This window comes from Cottoperca gobio, chromosome 20 (assembly GCF_900634415.1).
Source record: "Cottoperca gobio chromosome 20, fCotGob3.1, whole genome shotgun sequence".
Lineage (NCBI taxonomy): Eukaryota > Metazoa > Chordata > Actinopteri > Perciformes > Bovichtidae > Cottoperca > Cottoperca gobio.
Window position 1 is genome coordinate 5,430,278 of NC_041374.1, and position 13,856 is coordinate 5,444,133.

A 13,856-nucleotide genomic window follows, 5' to 3' on the forward strand; every position below is an offset into this window, starting at 1 on the left:
CTGATGTTTAGGCTTTCAGGAAAGGCAGCAATGGGGGGAAAGAGTTGCAGTGTGCAATGGCCCTTTGTGCACCCTTGAAACATACATGTCCCAGCTTTAGAGACTCTGACTGAGTGCAGGCCGGAGGGCAATTCAGATGCTTGAGAGTCAAGGACAGATTGGCATTTGAAGAGACAGCAATCGTTGTTTTTAACCTCAGCCTCTTGAAAATACCTTCAAAAACAACAAGCAACAAGGGTTTTGTTTTACTTTTCATTTCTTTGAATAGCCTGGGCACTCTTAACTTTAGCCCCCCTTGTCCAGAACCCAACTCTCAGAGGAACTGGCCCCACTCCATATCTCATTATCTCTTATAAAATTTCATTTTGTCATTGCATCCACAATCTCTTTTATGCCGCCATATTAAAGGCCATGCATAGGGTTTTCTCTAAAGGTATTCGCACCACCGTTTTCCAATAGAGATCCCAGACAAGGGGGAAAAGGGAGAAACCTGGGCTTTAGGATTTAATGAGTGGCTTGCTGGGGGTGAAAAAGGATAGAAAGCAAGGGAGGGAGTGCAAGGGAGAGTGCATTTGTAGAGGGTTAGAGGGAGAGAGAGAGAGAGAGAGAGAGGAGAAAGAGTTGTGAGGGAGGAAGAATGCAGGAATGGAGCACCAGGTACCATAATAGTGGCAGAGAAAGCTCCTGAAATACTAGAGCTGGGGCGTGTGCTCTGATCAGGACGGCAGTGAGCACAATTACCTTCTTTTCAAATCCTTCAGTGACACTGCGGGAGGAAGGAGGACTTTGAAACTTGAAAGGCAGGAGCCTGCTTTCAACCTCAAACGCGAGCAGGAAAGGGCTCTGAAATTTGTTCAGTGCTCCCCATCCACCATTAGCTTGTTTCTTCCTCTCGCCTCCAGGCATTTAAGCGCTTTTTGAAAAGATGTTAAGAAATTCAATCACCATAGAGAGAGCGGGATAGTTCTTTTTTCTGTTTTTTTGAGAGGCATGCTTTCCTCTGGTCCACAGAGGACCGGCCTGCTGCTTTTGTATTGGGCTGAATAGACCTGCAAACTGGTGTAGGACTGGATGCGGCAACCATGGGAAAAGAGAAGAAAATAAAAGAGGAATGAAAAATGAGGGAGGGAAAAAGGGAAAGGGTCTGTTGGGCTGATGGTCAGAGTTAGAGAAGTGTTGCATGGTTGAACTTTTCAAAGTTGCCTATGTTTACCTGTGTCTGCTCTGTCTTCATTAGCCCATTTTTTGACGTGTCTGACATGTTGTAAGGATACAAAGAGTTTCCACCAGCAGGTACAGAAGAGAAACCTTACTTAAGATTTCTGGTTCTCTTCTACCAGTCTGAGGAGTCAATTGACCTTGTGCTACTGAGTGTTTGTTTAACCATGTAAGGTTCTATATACTCAAGTAATGAAGCTCCTTAAGGTGGTATATAGTAGAATGATGAACCCCCTCTTTGGACTTTCCATGGTGACTGGAGGGGGATGGTGGGACTGTGACACTGCTGTGATTGAACTATTAGTCGCTTGACCTCCCTTGGAGGAGAGAGACACACATCTAAATAGCAGTGAGGGTCACTGCAGAAGGAAGAGAAAGAAAGGTAGAACAAGAGGGAAAGACAGTGAACAAGACTAATTGAAACCGTGAGCACAGTTTTCTAAAGTAAGCCAAGGAGTCTCCTTAGTTTTTTGTAAGTTCGGCAGAAGCTGATTTAGGCCACAAATCATAGTTTTAGTGCCCAGTGGCCTCCTAACTGCTACCTAAAGCCCCACTTATGAATCTATTTCTAAGCATTAAATATCTGTATGAAAGTAAGAAACAAAGCTTGAGGATATTGACACAATCTTTACTTTTCTAATGCTCAATCTTCTGGATGTGAAAGAGTACGCAGTGAAAGCCTGTGCTATGCACAGCTACATGCTCTACCCTTAGCAGTGCATGCTCCCAGCATAGTTTACAGTCTCGACTTCTTTCAATCCATGTCAGGAGATGAACCCAATTTTGAAATCCCTTTATGTTAATATTGCGCTTTGCAAGAGCAGACCTATTAATCCAGCTTTAACCGTATAAGTGCCATTATTCCCTTAATAAGATCACTGGCTGCGCAGTATAGGATTAAATACTTATATCATAACTGACACTGTCATTTCCTGCGGATGAGAGTGGCTTGCCTCTCTGGCTGTCAGTTCCGCGTTAAGAATCCTTGAATCTGCTGCCAGTGCCGCGCTGAGGCAAGGCTGGCCCAAACGCTGGTAATGGATGTGGGAGAGTGAGGGGAATAAAAGAGGGACCCATGGGTTGCTCCTTCTGCTCTCCCTTCTTTGCCTCTCTCAATCTCTTTCTCTCTTCCTGCTTCACTCTCTTAACCTCCCCCTTTCTGATCGCTTCTCTTCTTCTGTGAAGTGGTACAGCATTATGGCGGCCCTCTTCAGTGCTTAAGGTAGTGCTCTTTAATCTTGCTCTCTCCTCTCTTCTTAATTGGCAGTTGGACGCTGTTGGGTTGCAGTGCATAGTGGGGGAGCCTTGCACAGCTAGGCTGCTAAAACAGAACCTCTGGCGCCGACACAACGGCATTTTGCCAGGTTCTCAGTGAGTGACATTAACGCAGGAAAGGGCATTAGCGTAAACTGATGACCAACACTCTCCACGGTTGAATTGCATATAACAGGGACTGAACATGGTAACCGTTCACAGCAGCAGCTAATAAATGAATCAGGGCCTGAATAAAGACGAGACCATACTGTCTAGATCAGACTGAAAACAAAGTAAAGTGCCTAACTCTGCAAATGATCTTACTAAGAGCACAAAGTAAACATTTTTTTTAGCTTTCATGAGTGTGTATGCCATTTTCTGAGTTAGTCTATATAGTATAGTTCTACAGAAAAGACTAATACCAGGTCAGAAGGCTAGCTGACCTTTATAGATGTCAGTTCATAGGTCAGGCCAAGGGTCAAGGGTCATGTCTTTCTGGTGGCTCTCAGACCTTGAACTCAACTCCACATTTATCCTCTTTACCCTGCATGCCAGGAAGCTTTCTCCAGAGACCCAATTCCTCCCAATTTTGCCCTCAGAGTAAGACAGATTTAGTTTGAGAACAGAGAGAGAGAGAGAGAGTGGGGAGAACGAGAAAAAACAAGAGAACGAAGGAGGGTGGGGTTGAAACAACCCATGACGCTGGTTAATGGGCAGCTTGGAATGCAGACAGGAAGCCTGCGTTGCCTCCTCCATGGGAATCCATTTCTTTAAGAAAAAGAACCGGCAGAGCTGAATTTAAGAACAGAGATTTGGAAAACTGTGCGAAGAAAAGAGGTTGGGATTTTTTCATCCATGGTGTCCATTTGCTCATACTCCGCCTGACTCTGAACTCCCACATGTGGCACCATGGAAGGCAAACCCAGGGAGATTTACACCCTTAATGCCCAGTAGGTTTTAGGTGTACAAAGCGAATCTCCAGCTCCTCCCTTTACCCACACTTTGTACGTGAACTGACTTCATTACCGTATGGGTGTTCAGAACATGTGTTCAGCTGTGTGTCTATGTGTATGAAACATAACCAGGGAGGGAGCTACATTTTCACATAATAAATCAGCAGCTCATTGCTCCAAAGTTTTAACACTAGATTGTCTTCCTCTCTGTCTATCTATCTACCCTTTGCAGAGGACGAGAGTTCAGGCACGCCTTACCACCGTGAGAGGCGCAATGCCATCAGCTCCCAGGCACCGAGATCGGGCGGCCCTGGCAGGAGCATCAGCGAGGAGCCCTCCACCTCCACAGAAGAACGCCCCTCCCTGCTCAAGAAGGAGCTGCATGGTTCCCTGCCCCACCTGGCTGACCATCATGGCCTGCCTTACCGAGGCACTCTGTTCACTATGGATCCCCGCAACGGCTACCTAGACCCACACTACCGTAAGTCCACTAGCCACAAAATAGTTGGTATTGTTTCTTTTTAAAGTGGAAAACTTGTCAATTTTGAAACTACTCAGCTCAAGGACATGTTTGTAGCACCCAGAGCGCTGAGTCCAAGTTTGTCTACTGTAGGTGAGAGGCAGGACTGCCAGATGCTTTATTAAGTCTGACATATTAGCCTCTCCTGTGCTCACTATTGCCTACACATGCACACACACACACACACACACACACACACACACACCTTTGTGAATACATACACGCACACTTGTCTTGTTTTGTGCCTGGGAAGTTAGTATGGGGAGCGTAGCTTCTTAATTCCCTCATTAGGGGCCTGTCTGAACACAGTACTCTGCTTTCCTTCATCAACACACACTTCAAAGCTCCAAAGCAGCGGCGCGTCAAACCTCACCACCCCCTACTCTGCCTCTCTCTCTCTCTCTGGGACTCAGAGGCTATGTGAGAGAGAGAGAGCGAAAGTGAGAGAGAGAAAGAGAGAAAGAGAGAGAGACTAATGGAGATGAAGCCTGAGAGATTGAGGTGAAGGGAGAGCTGTGGCTTGAATGAGATACCAAAGATAATTTGAAAAAAAGGTGAGATAGACAGTAGGAGTTAGATGAAAGCGAAGCTGTGTGTGTATGTGGAAAGAGAGAACAGGAGATAGATGATTGGGGAGTAAGAGGCTGATTAGGAGGTTAATTTGGCGACCACTGTAGCCAGGACTTAGCCTGCAGACAAGGATTTGATGTGATAGCTTGTTTAGTTTGGTTAAATTGGCTCTGAATTGGGGCAGACAGAGTGGGACAGAGCGATTTTAATCCAGCAGTACTAATGAAAAGTCCAGTGGACCTCAACCGTATACTGTAACTCTATTTATTCAGCCACTTCATTAGCTACTGCTACCTCGTGCTTGATTGCCTGAGAGTCACGAAAGTGCCTCTTTAAGGTAAAGGTTACTCAAAACCAGGCAATGGTGCTCTGGACCCTTGAGGGCAGAACATTACTGCCCATTACATCCTGACCTAACTCAGCAACACTGCCACTTCTCATTTTATATGTGTGTGTGGGTATGTGTGAAGGAGCTCTGGAGGTTCCAGACCACTGAAGCCGTGGGGTAGGAGTGGGGAGTAGGGGGTCACTCTGAGGATTGGGGTCATGTGGAAAAGTCACAGTCTGAAATGGTGAGTTCAAAAGCAGCAGGAAAAGTCAAAAGGGCCGTAGAGCTTCAAGAGGCTTTCTTTGTGCATTGGGGCTCAAGAGGCTGGAAGACTTGCAATCATACAAGGCAGTGGAGTAAAGCACAGTGATGCTTGCTGGGAAGCTGCAGGCATGAGGAACATAGATTTGATCCTCCTTCTGCACTGCTTCTTCCATTTTTTTATGTAAAAGTCTTCAGTGTTAGTGCGGAAATGAAAATTGCAATGATTTGATTTAATTTGTCAAGCAAAAATGCCAAACATATGGCAGTTGCAGCTTCTTATTATATGAAATGTACAGCTTTTCTCTTTTTAATGTCATTGTAAATTGAATCTTAAGGTTAACTATTGGTCGCACAAAACCAGTAATTCAAAGACATCAAATCTTTCATTTTATAGACAAAATCATTGTTTAATCAAATGAAAAAAGTTTTCAGAATAATCAGTAATGAAGATAAATGTTAGTTTCAGCCCTTGTGTCGGTAGAAAAGTTGATACCCGATTTGCTATAATAAGAAATAACACCAACAAAAAATCAACATAGATTTAAAATTTCAAAACACAAAGTCTGAAAAGCTTTTAATGCTTTTCATTGATGTCAATTCTCTGATCCTGACTGCCCTCGAAGATTTATAATCTGAGATGAGAGCATTGCTGTGTAAAACACCTCCTCCTGGCCCCAGGTGTTGAGGACATGGGGTGTCCCTAAAGGCGGCGGTCCCATTCTGTCTGATTGAACCCAGTACCAGAGCTCAATCCCCATGAGCTCCAGTGGTCTGAGGGTCAGCAGAACGAAAGGGTTCCCCTTAAAACCTCCACTTCCCCTCCCTCCCTCAGCTGCTTTGAACCAGAAGCCTGTAGCGTCTGTCGCCACTCCTGCGCCACAAGGTGTAAAAAGCCACTGGCTCCTGTTCTGGTTTCTGGTTCCATACACATGTGAGCACACACACACACACACACACACACACACACACACACAGCCCAAACTCCACCAGCGGTAGTCCCTCTCTATGAGGGCTTTGTCACCTCCTTAATTCATCCCAGGTGTGTGCATGTGTGTGTTTGTGATTGAGAGGGGGCCCTAAGCCTTTGTGCTGTGCTTGCATAGTGTGCCACGCCACGCAGCAGACAGCCAGGTAAATCCGATTACTCTTAGTGCTGGTGTGTGTCAGTGCTTAATGTGCCTAAATGCGACGGCACCTGCAGCCTCCCCACACCTGGTCGCTGGGTCGTTAACGTGGTGCCGAAAGCTCTGGGAGGCGTAGGAGTCGAACAACAAGATGAGAGCAAGGGGGGGTTTATCTTCATGGGCTTGTGCTGTGGTAAATCTCTGCTATTCACCCAGACTTGTGATCTCCCACTCCTCTTACGTTCGTGGCCTAAGACTGTGTTTACACCCACTTCAGTGTAGAAAGGAAGAGGCACCTAAGGAAACATTGCCACTATTGTTAGCATTAGCTAATTGTGGTGATGCCTGAGTCTTAGCTGCTTTTCTTGGGCAAACACTGGATAAGAGTCCACATCCTTCTTACCACAACACTAATACATGGGGCTTTGCTGTAGGATAAGAAGAAAGGATTGAGATGAGGATTAATGAGGGAGAAGTCTTTTTTTTAAAGATCTTAATTGTGTAGAAGTGTGAATGGGATGCGCAGCGCCGACATCTGTTTACATTGTGCGCTGATTAGCCGGTCAGTGGTCCTGCAGCAACAGTGAGCCTACTTGCTGGCGAGGCATCTCTGCTTCCTCCGAGGGGATCTTCTTCTTTAAAGTGTCTCTTTCTTAAACACTTGCCCTTCTTTGCCAGACTAAACACATCCGTGGAGGGACTTAAAGCACATCCTTTTCAATGGCTCTCTTGCAAATGTTAAAACTGCACAGAAACAACTGAGAATGTTTATTGAAACAAAGGCAACTGGAAGAAAAGTACATTTGCTAAGCTTTAGACACAATGTTTAAGTATATTGGGGCGGAGTGATATAAGTTTTGTGGCTGTACTGTAAATGTGATACAGTAGGTCATTGATAGGAGTAGACACGACACATTAAGTGTGTCTCCAGGCTGTGATGGCTGCCTATCAGTTCAATAGTCTTTGGGTTAGCTCCTTAAAAAATCAAGCCCAGATCTGGCTGCCAGGGCCTAATCCCCACACCAAAGCTTTGCTGTCCTTGACTGATCTCAGATACTATGCCTGCTCAGCTAAAGGCAGTGGAGGTATGGATCTCTTGGCTGAAGGATTCCTTCACATGTATCACAGTAACCCAGCTCTCTGAGCCTGGCCAAAGGTGACTGCTACCTGGATCATACAGGCCCTGTGTTCTGGGAAAGCTAGCGGGAACACTGAGCCATGGCGTAAAACCCGTCCAGGGATTTTATGTTATGGTGGGGGTGGTGGGTGTCCAGTCACAGGGGTTAAACTCTAAACTGCTGTGCTGGGCTGATCTCAGGTCTACTGGGCCGTAACACGCCAGCCGCTGCCCCGGCGTCAGTCTGTCTGCCTCAATATCAAAATGCAGCTGAGCACTGAACTGAATGAGCTAGCTGTCACCAAACTGAACGTGATCCGCACAACAATGGCCTCTCTACTCCCCACAGTTAATTACAGTGCTTGGTCCTTCAGTTCATATGGACTGGACGAGACCTTTCCATATGTTTCGAAAGAGCGAGAGCGGAAAAGAGAGCAAAAGAAAAGAGCAGTTATAAAGTGCGTGTTTGTAGGTGGAAAAAAGTTACAGCAGGAGCGCTCTTCTGAAATTACACTGAAAGAACAAACTTTCTGGCCTCTTGTTGGTTAGAACATGATAAGTACTGGCTTGGATATAGGTTCAAACAGCCTCCCCCAAAAGAACTGGGGAGTACAGAGGAGAGCCTGGGGTGAGGAGGCACGTGCCTGTTTCAAGGGTAAGTGTTTGTCTTTGTGATTGTTTCAATATTGGCTTTTTGAGCATGGTGGCATGATGTAGTCCCCCAGCGGTGTCCCGGCGCAGAGAAGCCTGGGGCACACTGCAGGCAATGGAGAGGGATCCCTTCCACCCACCTCCTTTCATCAAGAAAGAACAACATGGGCCCTCTGCTGTTGCCCCTTGGTCCAGCGCACCAGGGATAATCAGATGATCCCCTTTTATACAGCTTATTAGAGGCATCTCATGCTGTAAGATGGGCCATATTCTCACTTGCATGTGCCCCTTTGTAGCGCGTGATGATTTACGGGGGTTAGGCAGAGTTTGAAGTGCTGCAAGACCGCACTTTCACATCATCTTAAGGTCATGTGGTGCTCTTACCACAAAGCTGATCCGTGTGAACGGAATATCTCCCAATAATGGCAGTTCTTATTAACAATGACAAGATTAAATGTGAAGGGGCTAAGAAGAATTAAGAAGAATTTTCAGAGAACTTAAGATGTTCAAAGAAGAACACTCAGCATTTCTTGGTATCATAGTCACAACATCTGTCAGTGTGTTTTACTTCCTTTCAAATGAGATTGGTTAATCAGTCAAGTCACAGAGGCAAGCAGGAACAATAGCACTTTGCTGATGTTGTGAAGGCTTAAAATTCAGATTTGCTGCATCTTGTCCATCCAAAAGGAGAATCAACTGCAGCAAACACCACTGGCAACAATGACATTAAGCACGATACTATAAAAACAACAAGACTAAATTCTCATGGGGCCTTCTCTTCAGCTTGCTGCTTGAGCTTTTTCTCTCCTCCTTAACTTACCCTGTAGTCTCCAGTAGGATAATCACCTCTGTGTGCTACGGGAGAGTTATTTCATGCCTTTCTTCATGTTTGCTTCCTGTGTATCCAAATCTCATCGCTCCTTTTTTGTATTTGCATTCCTCTCACATAGTGGCAAAGATAAGCGCCCACATCCCTTCAGCCAAAAACCCGTATCTTGCTCTCGTCTCTGGAGGGTCACAAGTATATATTGTTCTACACGAAGAAGAGGCTGATGAACACAGTGTAATTAAAATGTTTCGAGCAGCCTGGTGAAATGTAAGATATCACTGGAGAAAAGAGAGAGAGGAAGGGAGTCAGGGGCAGAGTCTGAGGGTATATGGGAGACAGAGGGGTGAGAAAAAGAGAGGAGAGTGGAGAAGAAGGAGGAGGGGGTGTAACAAAGCAGAAAATGAAGAGAGACATAAAAGAATGGGAGCTCAAGGAGGTCAGGCCCATCACAGGCTTTAGTGTTGCCTTTAAAGATGCCTGGGACAGGTGGCAGCTCCAGACAATCTCGCACCACAGAGCAGCATCCTCTCAGGAGGAGATAAGGGATTCCTCCATCCAGGCACCCTCATCTCCCTCCTCCTCCCACATCTCCTTCACTCACTCTCTCCACCTCCCTTATGCCCACCCGCCTCCCCTCCCGTCTCGGGGTTCTCCCAGACAGGCTGCTTTGATGTGGCTCAGTGTGAGCGGGCAGCTGTAGGCCACGGGGCTGCAGCAGCGCTGCTGGGCCACTGGGCCGGCGGACCGTTGAGAGGCGACTTGAGCGCGGCTCAATCAGTGGGGCTCTCCGGTGCCCGGCACTTTCAGGTCTCATTAAAGCGCTCCGGCAGGGTTAATCCTCTTTAAGGTTTACATGGGCCCCAGTTTGTCTCTCTGCCCAGGCTGAGGGAACCCCTGGGCGCCACCTGCGTGACAAAGACTCAAATCACTGTGACACAAGTTCCCTCCGTCTGTTGGTTCACTCCTCCACCCTCCTTGTATGTTCTCCTCTCGCTTCCCTCTTTCTCTATGGCTCTCACATGCTGTCCCCTGTGCATTTTGCCTCTTCTTTGCTTCCCTTCCCTTGATAGTACCTAGGCCTGGTTGTAAGTCTTTTAGGATTATTTGGGTGGAATCTGTTGACAGGGGTGCAGTAAATGGATTACAACTTTGTCCTTGTTTTGTGATGCTGTGAGGAGGGAAAGGGGCGAGACCAGGAGGATGCGCTTTGAATAATGAGGGAGGCAAAGAAAAAGAGATAGACAGAGAGCAGGATTAACTGAAAGAATTAGGAAGACGATGCAAGAGTGAGAGAGAGGGTGAAAGAGAGGGTAAGGTGACAGCAACGCGAAGAGCACAAGAGAGTGTAAAAGGGAAAGAATCAGAGAGTTCCAGCTGTTGTTGTACTCATAAGACCTAATTGGTCCAGAAGCGTCGACCCCTGTCTGGCCCTGCAGCGCCCAGCAGCCATTTGTCTGATTGCTGTGACACTGGGCTTTGTCTTTGCTCGGTGACACACAGTTTCCTCCATTAGCCCAAATAATGGCCACGTACCTCTAGAGGCCTGCGCAGACATTGTCTAATGGCTGTATGAGTTTGGTGGAAAATAGAGGAATAGACTTACAGTGCAGGGGGAAATACCATTTGAATGTAAAACACATTAAAAAGCTGCACTGGTGGTTTTGAATGTTGAGCTTGTAAAATCACGTATGCATGATTTTCCAAAGGATACAGTTTTTAGATTGATATCCCACCTTCCAGACAGCCACTGTTTTCCACTAATTTGAACACATAGGAAAATCATTTTGCAGAGAATTTTGAGATGGATCGTCCAGTTTATTTTATTGCTAAATATAAACTCCTACTGTTACCATGCAAAATGCAAAATACAACATGCTAGGGTTTTTGCAACATCACTCATTGAAAGTTTTGATACAACGTATTAAATTATCACGTTGCTTTTTGACCCTTCAACCTGAAAAATTGCCTGCCCTTGAATGCACCACTGAGGATTTTGAAACTGGCCCCTTTTTTTAACCACATTACCATGCGATAATATACAATTTTGTCATAGAAATAAAGGTGACAAAATGCTCCCTGTGATGGATTACCACTCTTACCCAAGATTAAAATCTCTGAAACTTATATTCATAGCACATGATATGAATTGAGAACAATTTTTGCAAACAATTCCATTACATTAAAATGACCGGGTTTGGTCAGTGGCCTCTCAGCACGATTCAAAATTGAGAAGCTATCCAGTTTCCCGAAGCAGTGTCTAGCCTAGTATGTTATGCAGGTATATTAGCCTCACAGTCACTATCACACAGCCACATGCAGTTTTAGTATCACCTCCATAGGGGCCGAGGGAGGAGCGGTGACACAGGGCTATAGCGGGTCAGGCTGTCACCGGTAGCCTGATACAGCTGCGGCAATCATGAACACTGTCACTCATATGACCTTGGCTCATATAAAGATGTCGCAGTAATTTCTAATAATTTATCACACATTTATGATACAGGCATTTAAAGGAGTTAAAAAAAATTGTGGACAAAATCCATCTTTCCATTTTTTCTTTAACTCCAATTCCTAAATAAAGATCTCCAAAAAGATCAAATCTAAAGCGGCCTTGTATTTGAGTAAATCACACTGGGGGAGTAGAAGCAAAATAAATGTAACAAAGTCCTGGTGAGTTAACCTGAGGTTTAAATCAACTCCCTTCTCTCTGAGATCATTGTTTGGAGAGGAGGAGATAGACAGATGTGAGAGATAAATAGATAGAAGGGGAAAGAGGTGTAGCGCAGTGTTTTAGCTACTAAACTGCTGTGTAAATCTCTCCCCAGCTGGGTGGGGGAGAGGAGGCTGGAGGGTGGGGTAGCGTTGAGAGGGTGCAGGGATGAGTGGGGGGGGGGGAGGGCCAACGCATAGCGCTTTGTTCTGCTCCCCAGCTTATCCCAATCTGGAGAAATTCACCAAATGTAGGAGATAGATTGGCGCTCCGCAGAGGCCTCGTGAAATAACCTTCACTCCCTGATCCACACTGGGATACAGGGAGGCGGGTTAGGGAAGGGGAAGGGGAGAAAAAACGGGGCAAAGCTAAGGGTTGGTTGGTGCTGGGGGCCCCTGGAAGAGCAGTGTGCGTGCTTAGCTCCACTCTGTAGGTTCTCGTGCTGGCGTGCAATTTGTTAAGATTGAGTCGGCTTGGTAAATGTCTTGCAGATGCTGGAGCTCCATTAAGGTATTTGTGTGACTTATGGAGAAGGGAGGGGGTTGATATTGGATGCTGCACTGTATGAGCATTGAATAAGAAATGATCCTGAACTTAACTTTGTAAATATTGGCACAAAGAGATAACATGCTTGAACATTGAATCCAAGTGCAAATATGCATAGACTTGTCCAACCATAAAGAAGCAGGATGGGCATTGACCGACTTGTTCAGTCTAGACAAACAAATTGCTTCTGACAGCGAGTAGCGACGGAATGTAAAGTTGAAGAAAGAGCCTGTTTATCGCGCATAGCTGACGTTTCTCTTCTCTTTTTTCTTTTTTACCACTCACTTTCTTTTCTTCTGTTTTTCTTTTTTCCACCATGTTAATTACATTTACCCACAGAAAGACTGTTTGTGTTTAAGGGTGCGAGAGCAATTGAGCAAGCGAGACAGAGAAAACGAAAACAGAGGAGAAAAAATCTATTGATTTACAGAGGAAGGGCAGAGTGTGATCTGCCAACCTTGCGTTTATGATGAATGGCAGAGAGATTGGCAAGGCAACACTTAACATTCGTCTGTGATTTAACCTCTTTGCTTCTTACTATAGCTCTTTGCCGAATAAAAGAGTTCTCTGTTCTAGCGCCCGAGCATCGCATACAGTAGAGAAGGCTCTGCACAGCAAGAACATTAGGCTAATTTATACAGCGGTAATTAGGCCATTAGACCTGAAACAATCTGGGACCCGTAATTAAAGCAAAGCGCTCCAAAAGTCAACAGCAACTCCCATTGAGCCAGGCTAAACAGTCTCCGAAAGTGTTATTTACATGTCCAAACAGCTTGAGGTCTCAGTGTAAGCAAACATGATGAGAGACGGGGTGTGAAGGGTTTGTTCAGAGGGAGAGTTTGGTTTCACAAGTGAGCCAGCGTCCAAACTACTTCTACTGACAGTCTGCGTGGTGCTTCCCCCGCCAGCTAGATGGTTGTAGGGAAGCTCAGTTTTAATTTTCTGGAGGAAAGTGGTTTTTAGAAGTCATAGAGTACAGGCAACATGCTAAATTCTCAAAGTGATGCCTTTTAGATCTGTGTTCAAGAGAAAATATCCCTCAGTGTGAAACACTGTGCCCAGTTGAAAATGTTTGTGCTTTGCTTCTACATCAAAACCTTATGCTAACCTTATGCGACAAGATGGATGTGAGCGTCGCAAGATGATTAACAGAATAAAAAGAAATTCTAAATGAATCAAAGATTTGCTTTTTCTTGAAATATTAAATGGTTTTACTTCATTAGACCTATCAAGTATTCACATGAAAAAATACGAGAAGAGGAAAATCTTTTTTTGTGGAATTGCTCACGACATCATGCACAATGTGTGCCGATGCTAATTTTAAGTGCTCATTTAGTAAAATACTTGGAGGCCACTACTTCAAATCTCTCAAGGTGACACCTCCAGGAGTAGGTAAAACACAGCAGGAACAAAATAAGCCCAGAACTGCATTGTCCTGTTTTTTTTTTACACAATAAAGTCATGTACATATTCTTGTATTCACTCCCAGAAAGGAGCGACACAAGTTGCACACGCACTTGCGTTCGCAAACACGCAAACAAAGACAAAGTTTGAAGCATCTTTCGCACGCTCTGCGATGTGTTGCAGTGTAATGGTGTAACTGAGGGCCTCGCTGCAGACGAGCGTGCCTGAGCAGTGAGATCATGAGCGGGGAGAGAGGTGGCATAATGAAATCTGGCAGTCACAGCCCCGGCACAGGCTTCATATGTTCCACATTAGCAATTCACAAACCTCTGGAGCAGGCCTCAGCAGCCCTTTTCTCACTCCGCCTTAGT

General features: G+C 45.5%; 1 protein-coding gene across 1 annotated transcript in view; it reads left to right on the forward strand.

Annotated features, from left to right (window-relative positions):
- The window catches only part of gli3 (GLI family zinc finger 3), an 86,911-nt gene that overhangs the window by 29,780 nt on the left and 43,275 nt on the right, over positions 1 to 13,856 (forward strand). The window contains 1 exon segment of the mRNA XM_029458140.1: positions 3,658 to 3,906. Within this exon segment, the coding sequence (XP_029314000.1) occupies positions 3,658 to 3,906 (249 nt within the window).